At 32.2% G+C, this 12997-nt stretch overlaps 1 protein-coding gene across 1 annotated transcript in view; it reads left to right on the forward strand.

Moving 5' to 3' along the window:
- The window catches only part of dysc (whirlin protein dyschronic), a 122946-nt gene that overhangs the window by 76525 nt on the left and 33424 nt on the right, over positions 1-12997 (forward strand). Inside the window, exons 11-12 of the mRNA XM_018505929.1 lie at positions 4660-4741; positions 5946-6053. Coding sequence (XP_018361431.1) covers positions 4660-4741; positions 5946-6053 — 190 coding nt within the window. The remainder of the gene's footprint in view (positions 1-4659; positions 4742-5945; positions 6054-12997) is intronic.

Here is a 12997-nt window from a genome sequence, read left to right on the forward strand (position 1 = left end):
AGTTAGGTAATCGGTTTAGCATCTCCTTAAGGTTTCTACTAAATTATCCTGCTATGCAAACATTGGAAAAAAATATTTAGAAAAATTGTGGGAATTACTTTCTGTACCAGAAAAAGAAAATAATTCAGTTTTGATATAAAAATTGTAACTTTGATTTTTGAAGAAAAAAGCAGTTTTTGATTTTATTAAAGTACAAAAATGATTATTTTTAATAGACACGAAAGACCTAGTGTGGTTCGAGGGTTAAGTTGGAAACATCTTTTATATAAATATGCGTTTGCAGAATTAATTAATTATATGTTAATATTCCCACCATATATACCGTGGTGTACAAATTAATTTATTAAATTTGTTCTAATTTTTTGACATTTTACGAGAATAATGATTTTAATAAATCAAGAACATGAAATTAATTCGACATAGAAAACAATTCTCTAATTATAAAATCATATAACTTAATATTTCCTTCGTATAATTTTGTTCTATAAAAATTCAGAACAAAAATGAAAATAATAAATTAATTTTTCCGTATTTAGTTTAAAAACTGTTTACTAAAGTATATAGCATTCACACTGCACGTATAGCACGGTAGCACCTGTAAAACGCTTATGCAGGTAAAGCAGCGTTTACAGTGAGATTTCAAGGCGTAAAACTTGAGCTTTAAGGGCCCAGACACAAGCTTTTGCATAACGCATAATACATAGTACATAATGGAATCAATCGAAATTCTTCTTTTCCATGGAATGAGAAGAAAGGAAAGCTTCTGATTAGTTGATTCGCTTATGCACTATGCGTTATGCGTTATGCAAAAGCTTGTGTCTGGGCTCTAAGCCTCAAGCTTTAATAAATTGATCCTCGATTCTCCATCATCGATTATTCTCCTTACATTTAACTGTAGTCAATTTCTGATGGTTTAAAGTTTAAAATTTAAAATGCCTATTACGGTCGAAGCTGCTTCGTAAACAACGAAGATTCAGCTTCGAGACCGTAATAGGCATTTTAAATTTCTATTATTGATTGTGTTTCTCACATATATGGTCTAAAATAAAGATATTGTTTAAAGCTTAAAGCTTAAGTTTTACGCCTTAAAATCTCATTTTAGACATACGCGATTTCCGAGCGTTTTGCAGATGCTGTTGTGTGTGCTACATGAGAGCTAATATTAGCGCAATTAAATAACACCGATCTAAGTCGTACTATTTAATTGCGCAGGTATTATTTTCAACCTCAAGCTTATTGAGCGGCGCGTTAATTCTCACAATTAGTGCCGAGTAGAAACGATCTCTGTGGCGCAGTTTTAAACGAGCCGGGGGGCAGCGACGAGGAGAGCCCTTGAAATTTTCACACCGCCGTGCTTTCTTACACCCTAGGTCGTATCCCGGGTAACAGAATGAAACAAATGAGCTTCGGCAGTCGCCAGTACCGTAATCGCTTCGGTAACGAAATGTTCGTCACGAAACGCGAGCTCTCGTGAGAGAGCCGACGTGCTTTCGCGATCCCATCCGCGGAAATAAATAAAATCCACGGACATATTTCGTCGCTGATCCCGGCTTTAAAAATAAGTGACCTATTTTATGTTTTTACGGTCTTCCCTCATCGCGGGAATTAGAGAATTTAGATTAATCTCCTGATTAAATGTGCTCGCGAATTTAGTTAATGCGCAATTCGGCAATTCGCTTTTTGCTTTAGAATGATTGACGCAAAGATCGATTAGTTTTGAAAAAAGATCGTAATTACATTGAAATTACGTTGATTAATTTGTAATATAAAAGGAACGCGGCTCAATTTCTTGCTTTTTTTCCGTGGAGAGAGAAAATTGCGCACCATAAAAATAGGTAACTCAAATGGCGCGAAAATGAAAATTGACTGCGTCTGTGGAGATAATGATAGTGATTAAGGGAAAATTGATTACGAACGGGGAGAAATTCTTCCTGCCGATGCCACCTGCGATCTGAAATTGCTCGTCTTGAAATATTCGCAGCGAGGACTTCTATATCGATGATGACGCGATCTATGTTAATCGCAGCTGTAGAAATCGCTCATGTGATCGGTGTCTTGTAATCTCATGTGCTCCATACTGCTTTCCAACTTTTCCGGGTGAGAATCCGTGCAGTTTCTCACCTCGTGCAGCCTTCAGCCACCTCGAAAGTGAATAAATGCTCATCATCAGCGGGTCATCCCAATCACCCGTCGAAAGCTCTCTCGCTTCTCAAACCGTCTGTTCATGTAGTTCTATTCCCGGGTACGATCGCACGAATCTGGACATCTGTTCGAATTTATTTAAATATGTATAGAGATGTATAGAGGACGTTTCTTAAGCACTGTCCAATATTTTAGGAGTTGAATAAAAACAATGAAAAAAAAAAGTACAGGCTAGTAAGAGTCAACATAGATGTTAATGTGCAAATATATTCGAAGTGTGTAAATAATACAAAAATTACTAAGATGCAATTTGTATGTTTCGGCTCATATTTAGGCTAAAGACCCTTTAACAGAGTCTGGTCAAGAATTTTGTCAAAACAGGAGTGAGAAAGAAGAGTATGAATACCTACTGTATTTTTTTAGATGTGCTATTTTATTCTATTTAATTAATACTAACTTATTTATGCTACTGTACTGAAGTTGAACAAAAACGACAGTCGATCAATAAAAGTTTGTCATCTTGTAGCCAGACTCTGTTATAAGGTCGTCAATTTGGGCTTTAGCATCCAGTTACTTGCAACTGGATGCTAGATTGAGACAATTTTAATCTATATTATAATTATGAGACTTCCGATTGAATTTTTATGCTGTAAATGAGTCTAAATATGAGCCAAAACATACACGAACTTCGCTTTTCAGTAACTTTTTTGTTTTACATACTTTATATTAATCCGCGTTACTCTTTATTAATCCAAACTTGTTTCTTTTTATTATTGTTGTTCAATTTCAAGACTCTAATTTATTTAATTGTTTGATTCTAGGAGTAGATTTTTTAGGTCATTATAGAAGAAATATTTATATGACATCATATATCTTAGGCCTCTTTTCGAAGATATACACAGAAAAATAACATTCCGCTGTGCTGAGAAAAGTAATTATTCAGTTTTTTCTTTTAAGTATCGATTCTATTTAGTAAAGTATATTATCTTGATGATAATCTTAAATATTGTAGAACATATTTATAAGAAATTTTAGAAAAATTAATGATTATGTACTTAAAATGAAAATTTATTTCTATAAAGAATATTATAAAATTTTATTTATTTTATTGTAATTTATTACAATTTTTTTTTTGATTGAAGCATTAAACTTATTAGGATTCAGAATATACTATAAATAAATTTGATTTTTTTATTATTGTTTTTTCTTAGGGAAGCATTTTGGTTTGCAGTTGATGGTCAACACTAATCATTTAAAAAATTTTTATTATTTCATTGTAATATACTCTCACTAAAGATTCTCTAAAATAGTTTATTAAAGCTTTTTCATAAGTTTTTTTTTCATTTGAGAACTGTTAAGATAAAACGATTTTATATAAAATTTTTTAAATATTTGAAACTTTTGAAATATGTTCGTATAAATTTTCCTTTATAAAATAATCTAAAAAATTAACTCTTAAAATATTCGACAATACTTAAGAAACATCCTGTATTTTGCTACGCGATACGCTTTATTAAAATTAAAAAGACAAAAAAGTAAATTGAAAGGCTAAATTAGATAAAAAATCAAACAAGAACAATAATAGATTACGAATCAGGTTTTCACGTTAAAATTTTTATAACAAACGTTCTAAATATACAAAACAAACGTTTAAATCTCCATCAGACCATTCTCAGTGCTAATTATAGAAACAATGTCAAATGTCAGTTGAAAATACAATCCAAATTGGTAGATTGTATTAATATTAAAGAAGTATTTGCAACATTGACTTCTAATATTAATAGAACCTACCGATTTGTGTTTTTAACTGACATTTGACATTGATTTTATAATAAACTTTAAAGATGACCTGATAAAGGTCAAAACATTTGTTTTGTATATTTAAAATATTGGTTACATAAATTTTAACATTAGAACCTAGCTTAACTTGTAGCCTATTATTGTTTTCATTTAATTAAAATTACTCGGATGGTAATTATATATATATATATCTCTAATGTTTCAAATATACGGAATCCTATAGTCTTTGAGTGATCAATCAGCTCGTTGCGAACAGTAAATTTATATCCAATATTCTACTCTAAAAATAGAACTACGCGATCCCCATAGCTGCGCCTATTGAATTTAAGCGATATCGTCTGCCATAGTATTTGCTTTCATTAGAAAACTAGAGATTATATTTGAGACGAAGGGTAGGTTGGTATGTGATGGAATCACTTCGGATTACCGTTTGATATCTTCTCGAACAAAAGGTGCAAAGCGCCTTTCGAAATTAGCTGTTAATTTTCGACGCTCGCAATTGTTAAACCGGCTCCAAAATTCGCAAAATCTCGCGAATCTCGTTTACTTCCGCTCGATCACCTCCCCTTTGTTTCCGATCGGGACGATTAGATCTCCATCTGACGACGAATCGTCCCGACGACGCCGATAGGGCTAATAAGACGAGGCGCGCGATTTGATTAGAGCGGCCGCGGAACGGGGTGGGTGGTTCTGAAATGGAAATTTTGCCAATTGCAGAGTGGGCTGCAGGAGGGCGCAGCAGCACCAAGTGACGACCTCCGACCTCGCCCTCTCCAATGATGACGAGTGCGACAATCAGGTACTGCGGGCGTATCCTTTTCGAACCGTCGTGCCGCGGTGATCCTTCGCCACGCAGCGAGTCTTACAATCGATTAAAGTCAAAGTCGGATCAAATGAAAGTTGAAAATGGACGTTTAAAAATAACGTTGAATAAATTTTGATTATATTTTGTTTTTCAACAAGTAATAGGTGTTTCTTGTATAGGATTTTTTACACTAAAAAAGAATATGTTCAATTTTTAGAAATTTTCCTTTGAATTTTTTGTATATAATAACAGAAATTCGTAATATATGTGTTATCTATGAAACATTTAAATCTTTTTTACAACATATGACAGTAAATTATGACGGTATTTATATGTCGAAGTCCCTCTTATTATTTATGTATTATTTCCAGTTATATATGTAAGTAATAAAATTATTGGCAATATTTAATAAAAGAAATCACACTGTTTTTTGTTTCTCAACACGTAACTAGTGATTCTTTATGTATTTTACTTCATAAAGAAAAAATAGTTGTTTAAATTTGTAGAGTATTTTCAAAAATTTAATTTTTTACAATATATATGAAAATAAATGTGATAAAGCTTCTCTTATTGTTTATATGCAATTTTAAGTGACATATAAATACATAAATAATGAAATTATTGGCAACATTTAATAAAAAAAATTACGATGATTTATAATGATTTATAAAGAAAAACAAAGCCCTTTGTTTTTTTCTAAAATTTGTGGAACTTTATTAATTTTTTAATTTTTTATTTTAGCAGCTAAAAATGTATAAGAAATACCAGATGTTGCGAAATCATGTAAATCAGGTAATTAGGAGGACTAAAGTACCGTCGCGTGAATTTTAAAAATTAGCGTAACACTAGCATCATAAAATTCCTATACAATTTTTTCACTGGAATTTTAATTTTCCAAAAACATTAATCTTGTTTAATCTTAATTTCGCTTTTATTCATACGAATTATGAAGCGTAGAACAAAAAGCCGCCGCGCTGTCTTGTCTGTGAAAAATTATGATGGGAACACCGCACGGGTGAAAGAGTTCGAAGGGATACACCTAGAAAGCCGCTAAAGCCGGATATCGCGATTCTTTATCCCCGATGAAAATTTGTGTCACCAATATCGTCGTAAAAAGAAAAAAAAAAAAAAAGAAAAAGATATTGAAAGCTTTCTCGCGATCAATCAGGATGAAACACGGTCGTGTCCTTTTTTCCAGGATTACGATGACGAGATCGAGAACGGACGGGGTCGCAGGCACAGTTCCCCAGGCGGCTCGCGGGGTAACCCCAGGGATTATGGCCATCACTTGCACCCGGACAATTTGGTGAGTCGATCAGCACAAATTCGATCATCGGACACGGCACTTTGAGACATCCTCTATATTCTCTCCAATGCTATACTGAAATACTCCGATCACGTCCGAAAGTGAGAGAATTTACTGATGCGCAACTTAATTCCTTTGATGTGGTTGATTTAAATTAATTGATTTTTATTTTAAAGTGAAACTCGAGACGCAAATTCGATGAAGGTGATTTCGATTGAAATTCGAGTGATAAATTTAGTGGAGTATTTAAGTCTCGATCTATTATAGTTTATATCATATAATACATTAAGATTTCATTTGGATTTTAAAATTTATATGTCAGAATATATCAAAGTATATTGATGTTTGAAAATGTAATTACATCTTTTAATATCACATTATGTAATTATATTTTCAATATTATATTCTTAATAGTATAATCAAATTGCTTCATTCTTGAAATGTAAATCTATATTTATTGTTTGATATTTTAACTGAAAAAAAAACTAGAAGATATTCGATTATTATTTGTCTTGTAAGGCGATTGGTTTATTTTTAGTAGCTAAGGATTTTCATTTCGAGATAGATTTACTGTAATAGCTTTACCGTAGAATAACAAGACAAAAGAATTAGATACCCTTTAAAGCGCATAATATTCTAGGATAGGATCCTTTTATAGAATTAGACAAGCGATCGTGTGACGGTCTATCAGGGAGAAGAGAAAAGTTTTAGAAATTCAAATTTCGTCATTGTAGTTTGCATCCGACGTATTTAATACACGCTGCGAGTTGTGATCCCGTTACAGGAATAATTACACAAACAAAGATTGCTGTTTACAGTATAGACTTAAGTATCGCGTGCTGCAGGCAACAGGTAAATCTCAAACGCTTGCTTACTTTATGCAAATTACACTTTAAAATGTTACATCGTGGGAAACGTGCAACAAAAAATCTGATTAAACACTAGACGCACAAAATAATTAATTATGCATATATAATTTTTAAAAGAATATTTATTTAATATATATAAAATATTAATTTGTATAAAAGATATCTATTTATAATTTATGTGTACAGTCTTCCCTTTTACATTTTCAAATTTATTAACTCCTTATTTAAAATTATTATTATCAGATAATATTATTTTAATTATTAAATCATATTACGTTTTATATTAATATCAGATCTGTATTTATTATTTTTTTCTTACATGAATAAAAATGTAACTTATTTAATTTCTCTCTAATATCTTCGCAAACGAGTAGTTAAACGAAAGTACGTGCGAAATCGAGTTTTTGCCGGGCGGCCTCATTTAAATTCGTATATAACGCTCGAGCAACGTTGCGCGATAATTTCACCGTTTAATTTGTGCATGCTTGTTACTCACGTACAGTTATTTACGCGCAGTACGTACACGATGCATCACTCCAGAGCGAATTTATGAGTAAATGGAACAAAGATAAAAAAAGGATTGCGTCGAATCAAATTATTTCTTAAAAAAAAAAAGATTTAAAGAAAATAAAATATTCTAATTAATTGTGCGCACATAATATTAAAAGAATATTCAATTAATATGTATAAAATGTATATGCATAAAAATTGATGACTATTAATGAATTAGAGAATCGAAACGTCTAATTATACTTTTATTCAATTAATTACAATGTCAAGGTTTTATTATACATTTATTATTAAACCAACTTGTTATTAATTTATTACTGAGTTTTAATTACTGCATTCGATTCATATTTCTATATCAATTTCGCACGCCAGTCTTATTATACAATTCATAAATTAGTTAACTGAGAAAAAAATTGTTCATTTGATTAAATTAAGTTCATCTTTATTTCTTTCGTTGGAAAATGCGTGTATTTAAGACGAATATAATATGTCTGACTTAAATACATACATTTTTCATCAAAAGAAATAAAAACGAACTTTAATTTAGTCAAATGAACAACTTTTTTTTCAGTGTACAAATTATGGTATAATTTTTTCGTATTAATTAATATAAATCATGATATAATTGTGTATATCGTTCCTCACTTATTACACTTTATATTCCAGTTTTTAATTAAAAATTGATAGAGCTGGTCTATGGCTCGTCTATGCGTCGCATTCATATGTGCGCAATTGCGCCTTTCGTTATCTCGCAACGTACAATCATCGATCGGAATTGCAAACGTGAGCGTATATAATAAGCCCATTTTCTACGCCGTTTTTGCACTCTACGCCAACGCGTTTTATGTGATTCGCGTAATCGTAATCGTAATCGCGATACCGACCTGATAATAGTATGTCATTGACGCGAAAACAAATTTACAATGAGATCAATGATGTCGGACTATCAACAGTAATTCGTGTCGCTGGTAAATATAGGACGCGTATTATACCCGAGGGATATTTACCGATGTTTATAAACGCGTTGTTGTTCGACAGAGTTATAAAAATTAAATATTTATTATAGCCGCAGCATCAAATAACAGTAATAACCGATATCGATGCAATGATAAATGCTCTCTCACATTTATTTCTCTCATATTTATTTCCTTCCTATCAATTTATTCTTATTTATAGAGCAGTTTTTCATTGTTTACATTTCTCACGCCCTATTTTTGTTCCAATGGTCTATTTAGGTGGAGATTATAAAGGTCAATATAATTCGTGCACGCGCGTGTTTTGCGCCAACTGATGCAGCTGTAAATTTTCCGTGATGAACCTCCCTGATAGACAGTCGCATGATCGCATATCGACGTAATGTTATAGGCGTAGATTCAAAGTGGTAGATCATCAGTCCATCTAATAATGTCTAATGGTCGTTATAGATGATTATAGTAATCCGTACGAAAAGGGGGTGACATTAAACTCGTCGCGCGAAACGTCTCGCGTCTTGTTTTGGCGATCTTAACTGTACTTATCCTATATGACGATGACTATCCCGAATGGGGTAGGAATAAATAGATGATCACAGCTTTTTAACGCGGAATAAATGTCAGATGAAAAACATCCGATATTCGTCAGCGACGTCGACATTTTGTCCCGGATGTTCTATATAAAAGATCCAAGCTGAGAAAATAATACCAGCTAAAATAAAACTATACAAATTTTCGGAAATTCAACATGGAAAGAACGGTTTTGCTGAAGCATCCAAAAGTTTAGCTACAGTAAGTGTAAAAAATATCTGTACAGAAAAGATATCTTCCTTAGTTTTAGAAAGTAAACATTAATTAGTTTATTAACAAAAAATAAAATAGATTGTATATTTCTCAAAATTATTTTACCGAAAAAGTTGTAATAATTAAAATATATTATCTTAATAAGCGAAATGAAAACTATTATTTGGAGATGCAGAAAATATTCGTAGAAATTTAAAATCATGAAATTTAAAAGATCATGAACTCGATTATTTTCACAAAGCTCTTTTATTTATGTTAAAACAGAACGTGCTCTTTATTAAAAACAATGGCTAATTAATCCTTTATTTTCTACAAATAGACTTTTTTAAAAAGTTTCTTCCATATGTGAATACTTGTTGTATTCACTGTAAATACAAATCTAACAATAACTTTGTTGGACCACCAAAATAATTATGACACGCACAAATTATAGTTGTTAGGACGTCAAAACTTTTTACAGCTTTATCATCATGATTAAACGACCTGGATAATTACTTTGATAGTCTAACAAAATTAGTTTTAGATTTGTGTCTAGCTAAATTTTTAGATACTTCAGCAAAATCGTTTTTTCCACGTATGAAAGAAAAAAAGAGAAAAATTTGGAAGATTCAGCATTTAAACGTTACACTTTAAAAGTGAACATCGGACATCTCGAGATCCAGAAAATCATGCTCTTCCTCTTTATCTGGCATTCTCGAGTAACTCTTTGAAGTCTTAAGAAGGTCATTGCTTAAATATTCCTCAAGAAACGCGAGGGATGTCATAAAAGAGCTTACTGCGTTTGGCAAAGCCCCCGAGATCCCTGACCTCGATATTTTATATTTCTATAAACGACGACACGCAATCGGGAGAAAGCAGGAATATATCAAATAAATGTAGCAAAGTCGCGATGTATTAGAGACGTTTAATAAGATCGCTCAGGTAGACGAACACGAGATGATCGAGGTACGCGGATAAGTGCCGATACACGAAACGACCAGAAGAGCCAATGAAGTAGCAGCTCGGGCAGCCACAGTGTTATCGACGTCACTGACGTGGATGTAGTTTCTGAAAAATACCCTACGATCGTTCGTTCTCCCCAAGAATAACGACTTCTACCGACTACTACAACGTCTGACGTCCGGATGAAAAAAAAAAACGTCCGGATTGCCTTCTGCCAGGCAGGTGCGTAGAACGGGATAATGAAGAAACCGCGATTTTATGGACGACATCGTAACTATACATTTGCTCTGCTTGAAGTACTCGAATGGAGCGATAGGAAGGAAATACCAATTATCGGAATTCCCTTCTCGAGAAGGTTGAGGAACTTCGCGATCTAACAACGTCTAGCAATTCTTGTAGATTTAACGATTCTTAATATCAACATTAGTTTTAAACAATGTACGCGGAAAGAATGGTTTTGCTGGAGTATCTAAAAATGTAGTTAGCTAAGATTTGAAAAGATTTAAAAATAATTCTGTTTGAGCTATCAAAATAATTATGCACAACGTTCAAACTAGTTTTCTGGAATACTAAAACTCTTCGCAGCCTTATCGCCGACGCTTAAACGTTCTACAGAATTATTTTAATAATCCAACAAAATTATTTTCAGATTTGTGTCTACTTAAATTTTTAAATACCCCAGCAAAGTCGTTCTCGAAAAACCTTCACTGATTCCGATCTCATTATGATTTTATTCCGATTTTCATTTGTTAGCATCACTAATTTTGAAAGTTAAAACAACTTCGTTTTATCGTTTTTTTTTCATACGAAAAGAACAACTTTGCTGAGGTATGAAAAGTTTATTAAAGATTTACTTTCAGAGCTGAAAATAATTTTGCTAGGCTATCATAATAATTATTAGGACGTTTAAATTGGTTCAATGTTATCATGTTTCATGCTTAAGTGTTCTAGTTATGTTGATCCAATAAAATTATTTTTAAATCTGACTAAATTTTTAAATACTTCAACAAAATTATTCTTTTCTGTATAAATAAAATGAAGAATATTTTTAATATTAAGTAAACAAAGGCTATTCAAGCCGAGATACTTTTACTACAGGGTGGGCCATCTATTGGTACGTTTTTAAAAATGCGATCAAATGAGCATACATTGATATTTTTTATTAATTTTTTTTAGAGGGAAATAAACATATATTTATTTGATACAAGAATATTAACTTGATTTAAGCATCATTTTTATTGAATAAATATATGTTTGTCGTAAGTAAATGTTTAGTTAGTACTAATCAAACAAATATTTATTAAAATTTAGTAAATTTTTTTCAGTATATAATTAAATGTGATACGAACAATATTAATAATGTATTCTATTTAGTTTGAATATTTTTAATATATACGTATATCCAAATTTTTATTTCATCCTACACAACCATTAAAATTATTTTATTATATTAATAACATGTATAAACAAATTGTACTTTTATTTTAAACACATCGAGCAACAAGTGATAATTGAATATTTCTTTAGAAGACTCGCGCAATTTATCTCAATTTCATGCATATAAAGAAAAATACACCTTCAGAAATTTATCTCCTTATTAGCCTTCGCGATTCTCAGCTTTATGCCGTCTTACGGGGACGGAGAAAAAGTGCAATCGACCCACACGCGAGAGCAGAAGCGATGTGCAATTGAGATAATCGGGAGAATATGTTGCAGTATGGGATCGCGATCGCGTTCGAGAAGAATCGGGAGCCCCAATGCCAAGGTCGGCCTGATATAATTAAGATAATAACAACGAGCCGATGCCTTACACGAGATCGTTATTCCAATTGCACGCGGAGACGCCATCTCCTCGCGAGAATTCATGTCTGTCGATATCTATATTTATCTGAGCGCGATCCAAAAACTGCCGCATCATATAATTTTAGTAAATTGTATAATAGCCCCATTAAAACCCCCATAATAAGTCGATATTAATGGCCTGTTCGAAATTTTTTTGCAATTAACCGCGACTCCACTAATCGATACAAGTTTTAAAAACCTATTATATTCGCATTTATATACATGTGTATACAATTTCATACATGACTGCGAAATTTCGTCAGATGCCGTCATACTGAAACAGTATTCGATGAAATGCGGCTTTCGAGAACTTAAAGGTTTCAAGATAGAACGAGCAAAAGCGGCCTCAAAGGGTTAATCAACGTACTGGGGGGGGGGGGGGGGGAATAAATCGTTATCGGAACTCCGTCGAAAAATCGCATTATGGAGTTAATTACGGTGGAGTTGAATATACAAGGTGTTCTTATCACAGCAAACCACAAATTATTAAATCACAAGAATGAAATTAGAACAAATCATTCCTTAGCACAAATGATAAGAAAAGAGGAACTTTTTAAATTTTCAACGTTAGATACTTTCCGATAAAGAAATCTTCAAGAGTTTTCCAATTTCTAACTTATCAAAGCAAATCGAACGAAATTAGGTTACAATTAAATTCTCTTTTATATTATTTATAATTCATTTATAGACATATATTATTACAAAATAAATTTATGTGGTATATTAAGGGGATGCTAAACCGATTACCTAACTCGATCGAGGTCGATAGTACAGACTTTTTTAATTCCAAATTCGATAACAGTGGTGACATCTTTGATTTAGTTTTTACCTTATATTATATAATATACATATATCATTCTGTCTTACTCAAATGCATACATCTGTTCTTATCTAACGTATGCCAGCACCGTCTATCGCAAGACCGCGCAACTATTGTACACGGAATTTCGGTGAGTTGACAGTTCCAGTCTTTGCAAAACACCTGTATACACGTATTTTCTATTCG

The sequence above is a fragment of the Trachymyrmex cornetzi genome, unplaced genomic scaffold (genome assembly GCF_001594075.2).
Source record: "Trachymyrmex cornetzi isolate Tcor2-1 unplaced genomic scaffold, Tcor1.1 scaffold220, whole genome shotgun sequence".
Classification (NCBI taxonomy): domain Eukaryota; kingdom Metazoa; phylum Arthropoda; class Insecta; order Hymenoptera; family Formicidae; genus Trachymyrmex; species Trachymyrmex cornetzi.